Source organism: Lytechinus pictus, chromosome 12 (assembly GCF_037042905.1).
Source record: "Lytechinus pictus isolate F3 Inbred chromosome 12, Lp3.0, whole genome shotgun sequence".
Lineage (NCBI taxonomy): Eukaryota > Metazoa > Echinodermata > Echinoidea > Temnopleuroida > Toxopneustidae > Lytechinus > Lytechinus pictus.
This window is the reverse complement of record NC_087256.1, coordinates 545321-564116: the sequence shown is the minus strand read 5'-3', so window position 1 is coordinate 564116 and position 18796 is coordinate 545321. Positions and strand designations below refer to the sequence as shown.

Genomic DNA, 18796 nt, shown 5'->3' with positions numbered 1-18796 from the left:
TTTGTGGGTAAAACTATGAATAGCTAGGAACCTCATTATTCGTTTCTCGGCATATTCTCAATGTCATCACCTCTTCTATATTAGCGCTTAATACATCAGGGCCCCGTCTTACAAAGAGTTGTGATTGATCTGATCAACCACAACTATGGAAAGCTAACATGTACAGTTGAGGTTGATCAATGGTAACTCTTTGTAAAACGGGGCCAAGAACGACGCATCTTAGCACCCTGGCTTGCCCTTACAAACTAGGTATGAACCATAGAGATATACGCAAACTAATAATATATCTCTATGGTATGCACCTTCTCCACTCCAGAGGGAGCATTTTCGCAAGAATTTCCAAACCCTATTTCTATTATCCCGAGGGATACACATGATAGTGAGATTGATGACATATTACGGACCGAGTTATTGAACGAGATTATGCAAAGAAATATGTTTTCTGGATGGACGGTTATGATGTCGATGGCCTTCCATGGATGATCTCGGTCACAGAGATATATATGCTTTGAAATGATGGCAATATGGAGTTGGTTTTGAAAATGGATAGATTATTGAAATGGAAGACGACATAACCAAACAATTTCGCATTTTGCAGACGAAAATGTTTTGTTTGAAAATGAGAAGAGGAATTGCAGTTTTCCAATGACAGTCATAGCGTTCTCACGGGTAAAACGAATTTAAAGATTTTTTTTTTTCAAATTAGTAAGCTCATTATTTTTTTATGGATTTGAATTGATGTGAATTCATGATCAAACATGTTAGTTGTAGTTTATCATAATTTTGTAATTTAATTCACGAAGTTAACATTTGAACAATTCTTCTATATATAGGTATATATTATTAATAGATTTACTAACGTATTGACTAATTCATCTATTTATTTTTCATTTCTTTCCAATACTTTTTTCTTTCTTTCTTTCTTTCTTTCTTTTTTTCTTTTTTTCTTTTTTTCTTTTTTTCTTTTTTTCTTTTTTTCTTTTTTTCTTTTTTTCTTTTTTTCTTTTTTTCTTTTTTTCTTTTTTTCTTTTTTTCTTTTTTTCTTTTTTTCTTTTTTTCTTTTTTTCTTTTTTTCTTTTTTTCTTTTTTTCTTTTTTTCTTTTTTTCTTTTTTTCTTTTCTTTTTTTCTTTTTTTCTTTTTTTCTTTTTTTCTTTCTTTCTTTCTTTCTTTCTTTCTTTCTTTCTTTCTTTCTTTCTTTCTTTCTTTCTTTCTTTCTTTCTTTCTTTCTTTCTTTCTTTCTTTCTTTCTTTCTTTCTTTCTTTCTTTCTTTCTTTCTTTCTTTCTTTCTTTCTCTCTTTTCCATCTATTTTTATTTATTAATTAATCTTGTACCATTTCATTTACTGTATATTTAAATTAATTCAGTTATCTCCACTCCACTTCTCTTTCTGTACACAACAGACTTTTAATTCAAGCGTCCGGTTCCACAGCGAGACTGTTTCTTTGTTTGAACCCGTCGTAACGACCGTCGTAAAACTACTTGTAACAGAACCTGAAAGCTTGTATTTGATTGGTGGAAGATTCTCCGCCATTGAAGCAGCGGATTCCGCTGCGAGGAATAGTGATATTTGGAAGACTCTCCAATCAGATTCAGTAAGCTCTAAACTCACATTGTCAAGCGAACCATTTAATTAAAGCTATCAGCATTCAGCACTAACAACCTGACAATTACAAGTCAGATAACAGTACTTCTCAACAACCAAAGAATATTGTCTCATCTCAACAATTGGCAGGAGATAAATGTCTATCAGGTCTATGATGTTTGTGCTTGGACAATATCCCGTTTGTAGAGTGAGAGAGAGAGAGAGAGAGAGAAATAGAGGAGAGATGTGATGAAAAGGCTGCACGTTAATATACAATAAGATGTGTATTTTTACTTTACCTATCCATGACATGCAAATCAGTTTGATCTAATAAAATGCTTTATTGCTATGACAGCATTCAAATTGACCATTTCTTTTCTTCATTATTTTGTCTCCAGCCTACCTGGTCTTTTGCCGCCAATGAACTTCTTTCACCTTCATCTCCAAACAAGTCTAATGACTGGGAACTATCCTCACAGGTATGCGAAATATCAGAACCCTGTCTCGTATTTGCATTCTTTTAAGGTTCTTTAAAGGAACAGAAACAAGGTTTCTAAACTGTTCTTTATATTTGTTTTTGTTCTTCAAGGAACCCTTATATGTTCTTTTTACAATGACATCTTGATGGTGTAAAGAAGCCTATAAAAATGACTGGCTTCTTCTTCGGGTTGTATAAAGAATCTTGAATGGTTCCTTATTGAATCAAGAACTTTGTAACATGAATACATGGAATAGAGGTTCGAACTTCTTGATAAGTGGCCGTTTTAATAGCAATTTTCAGGTAAGAGATGATTATCAAAATAGATTTCAAGGAAAATACAATTAACTTTAATTCAAAGTTATCATAATTTAGTAAAATAAAAAAGAAGATGAAATAATCTTTCTATTCCATTCTTATCTCGACTTAATTTAATCGAAATTGATCACAGAATTTACATGATAATAATATCAATAGGCCTTTACATATGAACTATGGTGTTAATTGGTTTGCAAAGGGGACACTATACCAGTCATTTTAAACCGGTGTACATTTCTAGTATTAGTTCAACACCAATTGGTGTTTTTACAGCACGTTTGGTTGTTACTTTTAATATTCTTTGGTGTAATGCTCAATCTTCAGGGTGTAATTTTAGCACCTTAGGGTGTGGTGCTGTATGGACTCCAACTGTAGTGTCAGTTTCTTACGGTGAATATATCATATTCTATTATCCCATCTTACAATTATTTAGAACGATTTTCAACCTCTTGACATCCCTACTCTTATTGATGAACGTGTATTGGATCTTGGTGATGATCTTAAACCAGGAGAGAATATTAGTATTATTCGTGATACCTTCGGTGAGTGTCAACCAAGTATAGAATAATAACCATGGTATCTGTCATTCATGATCAACATTATTTGTTATAAATCGAATCAAATTTGATCTATTTTTTTATATTTAGTTTCCATGCACACTTTGTATACTTTTTAGCACAAAGATTGTAATAATTTTTTTATTATATCTTGGGCCGTCTGACGATCGGGGTGAGAGCTTGTAAAACGTGTGAGTATTAAAAATATAACGAATTATTATTTTGATATAAAAAATCTGTATTGTTTCATTATGCAACATGGTCATTTCAAATAATGTTATAAAACGCTAACTTTCAAAAGTTATGATTTGTTATCGAGGTATTATCAGGAAATGAGATTAAAATGCTGAAACGGGTTGACATAAGGAAGTCCCCGCTCCAAAGTATCGAAATTCGAATCTAGTTTATTGAGTGACCGGGCAAATCTCGTTTTCATTTCCTCAATAGTTCTTGAGATTCAGCGATCTACAACTAGAGAGCTGTGCATGAATGACCTCTCTGTAGATACAGAAAGAAACCAGTATTCTTTTCCGAAGAAGTTCTTTTGTAAACAACAAAGTTCCAACTCAGGTAAATACACCATGTAATAATTCTATCGTTTTAGCGAATTAATATTATTATCTGCACCTTTGTGTTTTGCAACAAGATTTTGCAAAAAAAAAATATGCGCAATTTCATTCAGCAATAATTTGACACACAATGCGCTGCATTCAATCCATTTGAGGTAAATGATTGGCGGGAGGAAGTAATTCCTAAAAAGTATGTGAAAACCAGAATCGATAGACTAACTTAGCCGGGTAATATAATAGGAACGGCCCCTTGAGCACCTAACAATGTGCATTTGTGCCAGCGGCGTACCTAGGATTTTCCAAAGGGGGGGGGGCAAATTTTTTGAAGGAGATTTCGTCCTCGGAAAAAAAAAAAAAAAAGGTCTTCAACCAAAAATAAAAGGATTTCTTACCCGAAAAAAATTGACAAGCAAAAAAAAAAATGTCTTCAGGTTCAAAAGAGGGGGCACACGTAGGTTTTCATTGCATTTTTACATTTACAACATTACAAATGGATCCGTTGTGACTCGTCAGTGGGGCAGGGGTACGTCCCCTGCATGAGTTGTGACTCGTCAGGGGGGGGGGTGGGCAGTCTGCCCCCCTGCGCCCCCCCCCCTCCGTTAGGTACGCTAGTGATTTGTGCGCAATGTAAAAACAACCTCTATTATATTTATCATTGAAATAATAATAATGCTGTTTAGGGGAATTAACTCTTACGTGCAAAAAACAACAACAAAATGTTATCAATCATTCGATCTTTCATAGAGACCCACATCGATGAAGTAAATATAGGAGTAACACGGTAGCGTTATAGAATTTCTTTGATAAATGAGAAATGATACGAAATTGATATTCCTTTTCGGTTTGATCTTAGGTGGCTTTTTTATAATGAACAAAAACAGTGAGGAGTACTTTCAACGTTGGTATAATTATTTTAATGCATACCTATGTCCTCTCGTTTCATTTTCCTCTTTTATTTATTAATTGATGTCTCAAATTATGATTGTGAAAATGCGCCACCATGCGATAAAATCAACACAGTCTCTCATTTAATATCGTTTGCTTATGAGAAAAGAAGAAGGAAACAAAGAAGCAGTAATCCAAAATAATCTCATTACCCAGCATTCATTAGGACATTCATATCTACTAAAGATAATCATGTTCATAAAGTTAATATCTAATCTTAATAACAACAAGGCGATGATGATTATAACAATGTGATCGATGATTATAATATTTATAAACATAGTTTTATTGTGATGATCATTAATATTAACTTTCTTCTTCTTCATCATTATTACTATTATTATTATTTTTTGTTTATTATCATTATTATTATTATCATCATCATTATTATTATTATCTTTATCATTAATAATAATAATATTATTATTATTATTAGTAGTAGTAGTAGTAGTAGTGTTAGTAAAAGCAGTAGCACTACGCATTAAGACATTCATATCTACTAAAGATAATCACATTCAAAGTTAATATCTAATGATAATGACAAGACGATGATTATAATATTTATAAACATAGTTTTATGGTGATGATGATTAATATTAATTTTCCTGTTATTATTAGAATAATGGTCATTATTACTATTATTATTATTATCATTATTACTATTATTATTATTATCATTAGTATTATTATCATTATAAGTAATAGTAGTAGTATAGTAAAAGCAGTAGTACTACACGTTTAAAATATAAATGATAATATTAATAATGATAATATAATTATGATTTTAATGAAATTTATTGGTAACGATCATGTAATGGTAATGAAAAAGATGGTAATGATAAGTAGAATAATAATGGTAACAAGAAAATCGATAATCATTTTTAACGAACAGATGCTGATCAAAACATAACCATCGGAGTGACGACCTACTCAACCTTGGGCGCCATATTTAACCAATTTCAGATAGGATCATCAGAAGACGACGTCGTTGTCTTCGAGGAGGATGTAATCGTAACTGATATCATATCAGCTGTGGTATACTTTGACTCTTCGCAAGAATCTGTGCCTTTTCGATTCACCTTAAGCTTTACCAAAGTGAGTATAATTATAAGATAATCAGAGTAGCCAACTTAGAACAATTAGGAATTGCTCTCCCAATAGGGCTTGCATATCATTACCGTTCCCCACTATCAGACAAGAGGTCAGAAGATAACCCACGATCTCCTTTTTAGGGGAGTACTCTACCACAGAGTCAACATGACAGGTCGTATCATTGTGAACACAATCAAGTCTTGTTTAAGGATTTGTGAAATATTTTTTCCTGTCATCCGTTGTTTATATCCCAATTACATAAAATGGATAGTTTGTAAGGGTGAACGTTAGGTAAGACAGGGGCAAAAGGTAAATTTGATTCTCTGGCTTTTCTTTTGTAGAGAAAGTGCTGCTACACGCATGTATACTACACACCTAACTACTGGAATCACATGAACACTTTACATTGGACATATTGGAATAACATAATTCAAATGGTCAGTAGTTTATAGTGGAGATAATGTAGGAATAGATCAAGAATATCACTGTATTTTAACTTTCTTTATCATTCGCCTAGGATGATATTGATGAATACAGATTTCCGAGCTGCAAATTCTGGGATGTGGAATCAAAGTAAGTATATTCATTTATTCATTATCAATGGGATTAAACCTATAAGAATGAAATTTCCCTTAAAACTGCAATTCGATTTCATACTATTACCAAGTACCTCACTTCATGTTAATTTAACTCACCACATACCATTGTTATCTGGTATATCGTCTTTTATCATAAACATCAGATTATCTCCGTTCTGTGTCATAAAAACCCATTTCAATATGATATTATTTTATAATTTATTGTAATAAATGCAGATGAAAATAAACGAACAAACATAATACTGCATATAAAAAAAATGAGAGTCGATAGACTGATGTTTATTTCATTGCCTTTATTCTCCGACCTGACATCTTGATGATTGAGAGCTAGTCGTTTGCGATTCTAAAGACTGCGTCTCTGGTTGACCTACGTAGTATTAAGATAAACGCTATACGACTTTCCTTTTTCTCCTTTCGTTGTAGACGATGGAGTTCTTATGGTTGTAACATGGAGAACAGTTCTCTGACTGGTATTACATGTTTCTGTAATCACACCACTAGTTTCTCAATCTTGATGAGCTTATCCAAAGAACCTCAGGTATATATGAAAGAAACACCATATTAAAACAATGGAATTACTATGGTATTTTTTTTATTGTGTATATAGTGCACTGCATATCAAAATTAATTCCTTCGTTCAACGTTACGCAATAAACAATGACGTGTCCATTTCTTGCAGATCTGAACTTTATGATCTAAAATGTTGAAATAATATTTTTTTTAAAGCGCATGTAGAAAGAAATTGGAGAAGCCGCTTCAGATTACAAGAGAAAAGTCAATGCAAGAAGATGCTGACAGCACACTGAACAAGTGATTTGGGACTGAAGCGGGACTGAAAGTTTTGCTGCAGAGATTGAGTTATCGTATCACGATGATAACATTATATAAGTAATACGGTTTAATAAAAAAAAAGGATTATTGCGTAATTACATTCAATACACGGTGTTTTATGACCCCCCCCACAAAATTGTGCATGGATGTTCTGGTTCGGACATCATAAAGGGACTGCATGTTTTCAAGAAAGGTCGAGTTTTGAGAAATCGCACGGCTCCTGCCAAACTTTCGTACAGTCGCTCTGGTTTTATAAAGTGTAGGCGTATGGACCGAACCATTTTTTTTCGCAGCCGATTACTAGAACACTCGTCTGCCCGACGCTAAACATTTTAATTGTTCACAGTACACCAAGTATCGTTGCAAGGAGATAGCTTCAAATGGCTATAATATTCTGTCTGAAGTAAGGTTCTACTTATTTTTTTTGTTAAAACCAACAGAAATACGATCTTGCCTCTGACATCTTGACCTACGCTGGTTTAGGACTTTCTGTGGCATCTCTTGTCATCAGTCTCATCATATTCTTTGTTCTCAGGTGAATAAATTCTTTGTTTTAATAATAATAATAACAAATAAGTTGGCACTGTTTATGATCGAGGCAGCCCTTCCTTTCTCTCCTCTCCTGTTACTCTCTTACTCTCCTTCCCTTTGCTTTTATCGTCTTGATTTTTTGTTTCATATAAAAAGCATCAATACAATAAAAGATAATAGTTCCTGCTAATCACTTTGGCGGGCTGTGCTACGGGAAAGGGGGAGGGAGTTACTTTTGGTGTATGGAGATCTGTCTCTGTAATTTTCAAGGTATTAGAAATGAAAGAAGGGGAAGGTAAAAAAAAAAAAAGAAGAACCATATTGAATAGAGAGGAAAGGATCTTATCGATATTACTTTTTTAAGGAAATCGAATAACTTCAACATTAAGACCCCTTTTGTACCTCAAATTATTTTACCCTTGTGCAGTTTATGTTCGTAAGTATATCCAAAGTGAATTTCAAACATAATTGTGAAATTGTGAGTCATTGACACCTTATGAAGGTAGCGTCTAGGTCTACGTTTCTTTTTCTTTCCTAGACACTCTATGACAGCTGATCGTGTGGTTGTACATGTCAACCTGATGATCGCCATTTTACTTGCTGACGTCACATTCCTAGCAGGAATAGACAGAACTAGCAAACCGGTATGTTTAAAATCCATGTATTCACAAAGATAATTGCAGTTTGCATTTCTTTTTCAGTATTTTTTATTTATTTAAAAACTTCCACAAAAATGCCAATAAGTCATTATTTCTTAAAATGATTTCACGGACATAACTTCGTTTAAGAGTAAAAATGTTATGCAACCATCGCTTTTTATCTTTCATTATCTTCTTTCCTCTTTATCCATTTTAAATCAATCCATCCATCAGCCCATCTGTAAGGCTGTGGCGTTCCTACTACATTTCTTCTATGAAGCAGTGATCTGTTGGATGCTCGTAGAGGGCGTACATCTCTATCGTCAGATTATCAGAGTGTTTGAGTCGGAGAGACCTCGAACATGGATCTACTTTTTAGTCGGGTGGGGTAGGTCTCATCATAGCTAACTCTTTTTATAAAATATCAGTATATTTTTGTTTTACTGTCAGACAGTGCTTGGGAACCAGTCGACATAAAAAAGTTTAACCATGATATTAGTCTAATGATGGGAAAATTCTTATTCATACTTTCAATGGAATGATTTTAATTTGAGCAATGAAAAGAAACAAACAAAAACATTCAACTTTCACTTAGCATTGGAAGCTATGATAATGTCAATCATTCATGAAAAATATAAATGCTTTATTCATTCTTTTACTCAATAGCAAGTCGCAAAAATACAGGTAAAATATATCGGGCAGTATTCGAAGGATAATTATTTTGTAATTCGGAACTAATATCATGCAGACTTTATCTCAATGTGGAGACCTTTAATCGTACAGTATAATCAAACACCCAAGAGTAAGATTTTGACTGTCTTCATTTTTCAGGAATACCGGCAGTCATCGTGGGTATAGCTGGTGGCCTAAAGCATGCAAGCTATGGCGTCGGAAATGCGTAAGTAGAAAACTCCTGTTAATCCTAATATAGATTTCCCTGTTTTGAGCCTTAATATTACAGATGAAGTTGTGTAACAATTGTTTTCAATTCATAATTCAACCATACTTGATATTAAAAAAAGGCCATTCATAAGATTCTCACCCAAAGAACCGATTCGTTTCTTCAGCTCATTACAGTTGTCTCCACAGCATTGAGAACAAACTAAGTGACCATTTTACCACCACCATTATTTGTCTCTCTTGGGTGTACATTCAGAAAGAGATCATAATGGTTTAATGAATAGATACATGGTGACTTCTCATTCCCAAACTCTAATATCTTTCATCCTCAGTTGCTGGTTGTCCACGATGGATAACACAATCTGGTTTTTTATTGGACCTGCTATTCCTATCATGATGGTGAGTAATAACGTCAGAGTTGCACAAGAGAAACCGACTCCACACAGATAAACAAACCAATGGCTGACCATCGGTTGGTTTAATGGTTTCAATTGTGAATTAAATTAAATGTAATACAAGCCTTGTTGAATTTGTGACAAACGAGTAAGCATTGAGTTAAGATATTCATAACAGACCCATTTAAAAAGACATTCTTCCCCTATTTTCTACTATTTACCCACATTGTGCTGCACTCAACCCAGGTGAGGTAAATGGGTACCGGCAAGAAGTAAGCTATGCCGCACACAGGAATAGGCAGACTAGCCTTGGGCACCTAACAAGGTGGATAGATGCGCTATATAAATCCTAGATTATCATTTGTTTCATATTGCAAATGTAATATAATATTGCAATGTTTTTTTTATTCATATTTTTTCACATTTGTTGGGTACCCGTGGCTTTCAAGCAATGAGAATCTTGTTATTCGTATATAATAGTTTCGAATTTAAAAGTGTACTTGTCATGCTTGTGTACTAGTAATAGTATGACTATGAAGTTATAACGATAGCTTATCTGTGATGATATCTTTCAGATAAATCTTGTAATTCTCATTCTGGTGGTAAAGACGGTCATCACAGCTTCAAAGAAACAAAATGAAGTCGGACAAATAGATCTCATCAAGTAGGTATCACAAATGGTGTAATGAGTTTTGAGGGGGTGTGGAGTATGGGGCAACATTTTTAAAAAGGTGTGAACAAGGACCATTGCCCCCAAGCGTCCCCCTTTGTATGTTAATGGGTATCATGAGGAGAGGGATGTGGAAGGAGGAGATAGTGGGGTAGGGGGACTGAGAAAGAAAGACAGAGACAGACAGAAAAGGAAAGAGATTGAGAAAGAGAGAGAGAGGGGGGGGGGGGGAGTACCGTATTGTATTTAAGTTTAAATGGCCCGAATTCACAAAGGTGGACTAAAGTTATACCGGGGTTAAATTTAGCCCGGGGTTAACTAACACCCGGGTATAAAGTTAGTCCACCGCGCTATTCACAAACGGTGGACTAACTAATCCATGGACTAACTTTAGCACCCGGGGTTAAATTTGACCCACGGTTGAGTTATACCCCGGTGCTAACTTTAGTCCATGGATTAAAATTACGTCAAATGACGCGTTTTATACGCCGGTATAACTTTAGTCGACCTTTGTGAATTCGGGCCATTATTGTTAGTTTTTCACTGTATCCATGGATCTGCCCCAGAATATAATGTTAATTTGTTGATGCCATACAATCCTCCTCGACGTTTAATATCTTCTGATTCAAAATTGCTTGCATCCTTGTGGAATCAGTTGCCATATTCCATTCGTAGTATTTCAAATATTGATAATTTCAAAATTACTCTAAAAACCCATTTGTTTAAAATTGCCTTCCAGTAGTTTCCTTTCATTGTCATGACTGTGCTTCTTTTATCTTTGTCCCTTCCTGCTCCATGAAATTATTCTCTTATTTCCTTTTCGCAGCGCCTTGAGCACATAATCAATGTGGATTTGACGCTTTAGAAGTACTCTGTATTATTATTATTATTAAAAGGAAAAGGGTTATTGACGGTGCGGATGGACTATGGTGTTTTTTTGTTGTTGCGGTGATAATATTGATGTTGATGAGAAAGTTTATAATGATTACGAAAATTGTGACGATGGTGATAATGACGATTTGGTTAATAATGACAATTTCATTCATTGTGATTAAAAAGTGATATGAGGATGACCTGTCATTATAGAAGTTGTTAGAACACCCTCGTATCTTTTCTTTCTCTATGCAGGGCTGGAGTCCGTAGTTCTTTTCTCCTTCTCCCTCTGCTTGGTATTCCATGGCTTCTTGGTCCATTTGTTCATTTCAACTATGCTTTGACCTACATATTTGACTTTCTTAATACTCTACAGGTAAATATTACTCGAGAACAAAACAATAACTTGCCCCTTGCTTCCCATTCTGCCCAAGCCTCTCTCACCTCTGTTGAATGCTTAGATTCTTCCCTCCTGTAACTATATATTTGATCCATTCTCTGTTCATTATCATTTTATTCCATAATTCTTAACATGTTAAACGAAATTAACCTGGTGAAAAGATATCGAAATCATGTGTACCATATTTATTTTCTAGATATGTTTTAATGATATCAATCAATCTATCAATCAATCAATCAATCAAATAATCAATCAATCAATCAATCAACCAATCAATCAATCAATCAATCAATCAATCAATCAATCAATCAATCAATCAATCAATCAATCAATCAATCAATCAATCAATCAATCAATCAATCAATCAATCAATCAATCAATCAATCAATCAATCAATCAATCAATCAATCAATCAATCAATCAATCAATCAATCAATCAATCAATCAATCAATCAATCAATCAATCAATCAATCAAACCGATGTGTTTAGTACTTTTGACCAATAGTCTGATAATGGAACCAAGTAGGAGGCAACCTTAAAAGGGTTTATCAGTCAATGATATCTATATGTTGATTTTAAGCTATCGTCACCTACTTGGCATGTGATGGACACATGCCCGATAGATTTCATAAGGTAGTGCCAAACCCAATATAACTTTTCTTGTAATATCCAGGCCTAGAAATTGTAAATGCTATTTTTCATATCAAAAGTAGTATGTTTTAAGTAGATTTAGTTCTGTAATTTTGGTAATAAGATGTTTATAAATATTGTAAAGTTTATAACGAGTCTAACACTAGTTAATCAATGTTTTTATTTCTAGGGACTCTTCATATCTCTATTTTACTGTTTCCTGAACTCAGAGGTAAGCAAAAAAAAAACAATATTTTTCAATCAACTATTTCTCAGACATTGATGGGTTGTAATTTTGTCAATCAAGAAAAATTACCAGAATATCAGGGTCATGTTTGTTCAAAATAATACTTGAATTTCCATAATTTCATGAAACCATTGACTGCCTGATGTAGGTCTGTATTCGTAAGATTAGTCAGTTAGCGTGATGTGCCAATCCTGGTATTTTGCTGACTGAACGATACATATAGTATACAAGTGACTGGTTCTGCCAATCAGTATAGGTTCAATAAAGCCTTCATTTTGGAAAGTATGAAAATACCAGTATCTATACTTTTAGCAAATATTGAGGGTTTTTTATGTACACACATTTTCTTGATTGCAGTGTCCGTAAAAGGGCAGAAATCAAATTTTATGGTCTTGTGATTTTACTCTTAAAATTAAGATGCCAAATAAATTGTTGACATTCCGTTGTGAAATTATAATGCTCACTCATCATGCTCATGGGTTACATATTTGTACTGTAAGTGAAATATACATCCAACATTGTCACACGAAAGAGGAGATTCTATATTTTACGGATGTGTTCTTTATAATGTATATCTCTGTTTAAGTCATGATATCGGCGAATCTCGTTTTTTTCTCAGACTCAATGTTGATATGCCTAAAATGATGTGCTATTATTCTTGACAGGTTCGACGAACAATCCAATCGAGCATGCGCAAAACACGTGACAGTCAGAACGCTTCATTTACTAATTCTTCTGTAAGTTTGATAAAGTGTGTGTTTAGGGGGGGGGGGGGTGGCGGCACTTGGTGATTCATCTTAGAAATACAGTTACTTTCATATCTCACTAATCAATTGATGCGAGCTGGGAGCACGAGCTGTAAATTTCGATATTCCAACCTGACAAGTGGCATTCTAAGCATGCTAAGCACGTGTAGACCAAGTTATGCATCTCAATACACATTTTATTAAAGTTATAGACCTAAAACGGGACATTCTAATCTATGCACTTAGTGATTTCTCATAAACAGTTGAAAAGGGAAAACAGCATTACTGATACGTAATAATGATAATAATAATTATGTAATACCCCTATTTTCAAGGAGAAGATTAACATTGAATTTAAATTGAGGTTACTTCTTGCACTCATATGACCCAGCACCATCCCTGATTATGAGTCTAGGGATGTAGCACTATAAAGTAATAGCAACTTTGGCTACTCGGAGGTCGACGATAATGATAATAATGATAACTATAATAATAATAATGATACTACTACTACTAATAATAATATTAATGATAATAATAACAATAATATTGATAATAGCAGGGGGCGATCCTGGGGCCGGGGGCACAGTTCCCCCCACTTTTTAAAGCACTGAAAAAGTGCACTTTTTACGCTAGAAAAATGCCCCCTCACGAACGTGTACTGTGCCCCCTTTCACCTGAGGAGGACATGTTTTATGTGCGAGCAAGTGCCCCTTTGCTTTCTCATAGGTGCCTGTTCTTCATATCAGTTAAGTTTTCTTTAAAAAAACACTCTTTTCGTGCATGCCTGTTGAGCGCACTGTTTCTTTATTTAGCGTCATTCTGCTTCCTTCTTCAAGTGCATAATGAAAGCCTTCTTGTAAGTGCCCTTTCTCGTATCAGTGCCCCTTTTATCCAAGAAAGTGCCCCTCACGAACGTGTTCTGTGCCCCTTTCACCTGAGAAGGACCCGTTTTTATGGTAACGAGTGCCCCTTTGAAACAAGAAAACAATATTCTCATTTTTATGTGTTACGAGTTATTAAGAAAAAAAAACCTTGTAAGGATAACCCTACGTGCCTTAAGTAATAGGTCATGTGAGTGGGGGTAGATAAACAGTTTCGTACAGATGGGGGGGGGGGGCTTGGGGGTTCTTGCGCCCCCCAAAAAATAACGACCAAGTAAAAAAGAGAAAAGGAAAGAGAGAATGGTGAAATATATTATTTTCTGAATATTATGTCAAAATCTATCACAAATTTAAATTGGATTTTTGTTATAAAAATGTTAATATTTTTTTTATAAATTTTACGTGATACGACATATCTAGCCGTCTCAAAATTTTCGACCCGTTACGCCACTGTAGATAAGTCATTTTTTCTTTGTTTTAAGGTAGTGCCCCTTTTCTTTGTGCCCCCACACTTTTAACTTCGCTCCGCCGCCCCTGAATAATAATATATAGCATTAATGAGACACCGATTATCTAGATGCCTTTTCAGTGGTGCACTACATGACCCCAGCTAAAGCTCCAGCTGCAAAAGGCGCTTGGTGCATTCAAGGAATTAATCCTACCTGGTACCCATTCACCTCACCTGGGTTGTGTGCAGCACAATGTAGGTAAACTTCTTGCTGAAGGAAAACGCGCCATGCATTAGCAAGTGAATGAGGGAACATTTTCTAAATGATTATTATTATTATTATACCCAGTGCGTAGTGGATGTGAGCCATTAATAATTCCAAAATCAATAATAAAAGCAAACATTACCAATATCCATATCATTTTACAGTTAACGCGAAATATATCGATAAATTGTGTTCACAGCGTGAGGACGAAACAATGACTCGGCTTTGAAAGACCATTTACCGACGACGAGGCGGCATCAAGCAACCAGGCTTCAATATTTATATTGATTTGTATGGTTAACGGAAAACAATAATTTCCTTTAAATATGTATTAGGTTTGTGAATGATATATGATGGCTCGCATTGAAGCTACCGCCATTTTACATATAATTTTTATTTATCTATTGCGCTGTTTTCCGGTTATTGCGGCTTTGACATTGGTGTTCACTAATTTGATCGGTGAATTGTCATAATTTTCATGTATATAGTGTTGAATGGGGTAATATATCACTTGTAGAGATGGATCGATGAAGTGCCTAAAATTTATCCTCATTTTTATACAACTGAGACGAAATAATAATTTTTGATTAAATTTTGTTTTCACATGGAACGTAAGAAGTTAGCTTATCAATTGTATGATTTTCATTTGCTGTAACTCCGCATGTCATAATACTTCTTCATAAAAATATGATTTTACAAAAAAATTGTTTTTTTTTCTTCAATGAAATAAGAAAGAGAACCTCCTGTACTGAAGCAAATTGGCCTAATATATATTATAAAAACATACCATCTTTGATTGTTTTATTCATGCAAAATCAGATGAGTATAAAAATATATTTTATTAGTGTTAACCATCAGGTCGGAACTATGTTCCAGTCATTTCCTTTTTATGTTTCTCTTTATTTATCATTTCTATATTTAGGACAATACTAAGAAGACACATTCATCTGTGACAATTCGTAAGGTCCGTGTAAGCCCAGCCCCACCAAGCTGTGACAAATCTACCGCTGAAAAGTAACAGCACTCCTTATCCAGGCCAATGTATGATTCACCAGGGGGCGGATCCAGCTTTCGCCAGTAAGGGGGGGGGGGGGATATTTTCATCCAAAATTTCGCCGATCGACAGCTTAAAGCTTAATTTCATGGTTGGTCTTTTTGAAGGGGGTAGTCATAACTAAATCCTGAAGTTGTAAGTATATCTTGGATTGATTCTTACAAAGATTACATCTATGAAAATTTTGATAAATTCACCGTATCATATTGTATCTTGCAAAGTAAGACGTATCGAAATGAAAGCTTGATACCTTTATATGTTTTTATGGTTTGATGAAATACTGTTCATGTTGTCATAGTGACGAATAATAAAGCATGTTCATTATCATGATAGGTTGAGAAATTGATAATAAAGAACAACTTTTACTTGATTGTATAGTCTGAAATCTGTACCATTTCGGTTGTTCTAAATCAATAGTTTCAAAGTTTGTTCCGGATAATAATTTAAAGATTTTGAAGAAAGGAATGAACAATGAAATCAAGGAACAACAGCGCAGATGATAAATGATACTTAATGTCAGATTTTTACTCAAGTCATTCACCTTTTTTCTTTTTTAACTTATTTACTGTTTACTTTATTAATCACACTGATTTTCAAATATTTCTAGCTTTTTGAACAATTTCATCATTGTAAATGAAATTTCAAATTTCTTGAATAACTGATTTGTATGTTTAGTTTATTTATACTCCTATACCAATAGTAAATGAAATGATACCATCCATGCACCCCTTTATATATTCAGCTTTACCACTGTTGTCCCTTATTGCCAATTGTCTTTCGTGTTTTGCTCTTGGAAAGGTGAATTTCTGGAAATTTGATTTGTTAATTAGATATTCTCTGTAGCTCAAATTGACGTTGTTTTGCATACAAAGCCAGCAAAAGCTTTGGCAAAGGTTAAAAAAGTGAATTGTATAGTCCTATTATTGTCTTGTGACAAAAAAATTAACAATTTTTTTAAATAGATTCTTTTTTTTAAATACATTTTATTCTTAATGATATACTCTTTTTATTTCCCCCCGACAGTGCATTCAAATTTGAAACCAAATAGTCTTAAAATAGAAACAAGATTCAAGAATGAATGCCAATAACTTGTAATCATACTTGAAATATCTTATCGCGTATCTGTATATATTTACTGCCTTCAGTTTGAACGAAGTATGATAACCATTTCAAAGAGCCGATGTATCCACCGTGTACACATGTTTAATCGGTTTATTTTACAATAAACTATTTAATACGATAAATAGAAGTTATAAGACTGAGTGAAATTTCATACATCGATGTGCTGTTCGTGGTGCTTTCTTTCGTTAATCTATTTTATGTTTATAATGCAGATCGTTACAACCATGCATTCTTTGTCAATACTTCACGGATACCATAAAAAGAGTATTACATGGGAATTTGGAATTGTGTGAGAAGGATTTTGTAAAATAGTTTAAAACCGTGTTATTGAATGCTTATACGCAGTGCTAACACCCTTCAGAGTCTTCTATTATTATGACTGTATTATGTAAATATGCTCTATATCTATGTCATAAACGTTGTAAATATACTAAATGTGCTTTCGCGCTGATCAATTTACGCATGCTACACTATGGTTACCATGGTAACAGGGGAAGTGCATTCTATCAACATTTTGCTGATGAGACTGCAGCATGTTAGTAAGAATATGATTTAAAAAATGAAGTTATGATCTTACAAAGTTATGATAAAACCATTTCATATAGTCCCCCAGGCGGCATCACGGAGGGGATAGGGGCGACTGTCCGTATAATTTTTTAAGTATGGAGAAAAAATAAAGATAAGGAAAGGAAGATAATATAGGGAGAAGCGTATGTAAAAGAGAATCATGTAAACCTTTTAATAGTTTATAGAAGAAAATAAATGTCGCCTTTAGATTGTCTTTACACCCCCATCAAAAATACTAACGAAAGTAGAAGGCAGCAACACACGTTCGTTGGAATGGTGCCGCCCCTATTAAACTCACAATGCGTATTTCTGTTACGTCATTATTACAATTTTGTTTCTAAGAGTGTTCAATAAATTTATGATCTGATATATTTATTGTCTTTTCAGTTTCACAGTGTTATCATCGTTCTTCAGTTTTCTTAAGAATAATGGGCCTCATTTTTGAAAAATAAACACTTTTCAGTGGAATGGGGGAGAAAGTAGGAAACCGACAGTGACAAATACATTTTGTTAGATAATTTAACATGTACTACGTGCAAGATACAGGCTTCCAGTCCTCGACAATCTTGATGAAAATATTGCATTGTGTAGAAAAATATGTATTCAAGCGCTCACTCAAGGCCGTAATCAAGGGCATTTCTTGGGAAGAGAAATTTTGATGTACCAAACTTCTCATCGCCCTTGAACAAAAAAAAATGGAGAGGGTGGGAAGAGATAAAATAGAAGAATAAGAATTCATTTTATTTCTTTCCTTCTTTCTCTCGTTATATATTGGTCTTTTCTCTTTCTTATCCCTTTAACTTTTCTATCTGTTTTAAACACCAAAGTGATTGGTTGCAAAATTTTCCGACAGAAATGAAATAATGTATAATTCATATAATACAATCAAAACGTTTAATCATTGGTTTTCATTGTCATATCACCTTTGTTGTAATACCGTACTAGTTTGCTAAAATTAGCGAAACCATAAAATGTCTGAAAGTTTCTGATTTTACAGTTTGATTTTCTATGTTTATTCAAACTCTTTGCAGTGGGTAGTGGAAATTTGTCTACATTAAAACAAAATTGCAAGGATGACCGTGTACAATATGCGCTGATAGAGAGTTGTGAGCATAATAGAACAATGGAGTTTGTAGGTAGTATCCCTCTCACACCCACAATACAACCACATAATGTTCTTCGAAGCCCTTGTGCAAAATGCCCTTATCATGCTTGTAGCATCCATGCTTATATTATTGATTAACATCATGAATATTGTCACGGACAAATGAAACCTATAGGGAAATTGTTTATTTCTCAAATACACGTTCCATAATAGATTTTGTGCTTTAATTACATCGATAATACCGTCAACCTATATATATATATATTGACTTCATCACTCTACTATCAATAAAGATGCTAGCAAATGAGTCTTCAGTAAACTTCACTCGCCATACCAACTGATAAACA

At 34.0% G+C, this 18796-nt stretch overlaps 1 protein-coding gene across 1 annotated transcript in view; it reads left to right on the top strand.

Annotated features, from left to right (window-relative positions):
• The window catches only part of LOC129273309 (adhesion G protein-coupled receptor L3-like), a 46212-nt gene extending 28501 nt beyond the window's left edge, over positions 1-17711 (top strand). The window contains exons 10-26 of the mRNA XM_054910325.2: positions 1403-1594; positions 1983-2063; positions 2814-2922; positions 3385-3507; positions 5344-5546; positions 6061-6116; positions 6566-6680; positions 7414-7508; positions 8043-8148; positions 8377-8530; positions 8974-9040; positions 9375-9441; positions 10013-10101; positions 11236-11356; positions 12202-12243; positions 12924-12995; positions 15524-17711. Coding sequence (XP_054766300.2) covers positions 1403-1594; positions 1983-2063; positions 2814-2922; positions 3385-3507; positions 5344-5546; positions 6061-6116; positions 6566-6680; positions 7414-7508; positions 8043-8148; positions 8377-8530; positions 8974-9040; positions 9375-9441; positions 10013-10101; positions 11236-11356; positions 12202-12243; positions 12924-12995; positions 15524-15619 — 1788 coding nt within the window. The 3' untranslated portion in view covers positions 15620-17711. The remainder of the gene's footprint in view (positions 1-1402; positions 1595-1982; positions 2064-2813; positions 2923-3384; positions 3508-5343; positions 5547-6060; positions 6117-6565; positions 6681-7413; positions 7509-8042; positions 8149-8376; positions 8531-8973; positions 9041-9374; positions 9442-10012; positions 10102-11235; positions 11357-12201; positions 12244-12923; positions 12996-15523) is intronic.
• The last annotated feature ends 1085 nt before the right edge of the window (positions 17712-18796 follow it).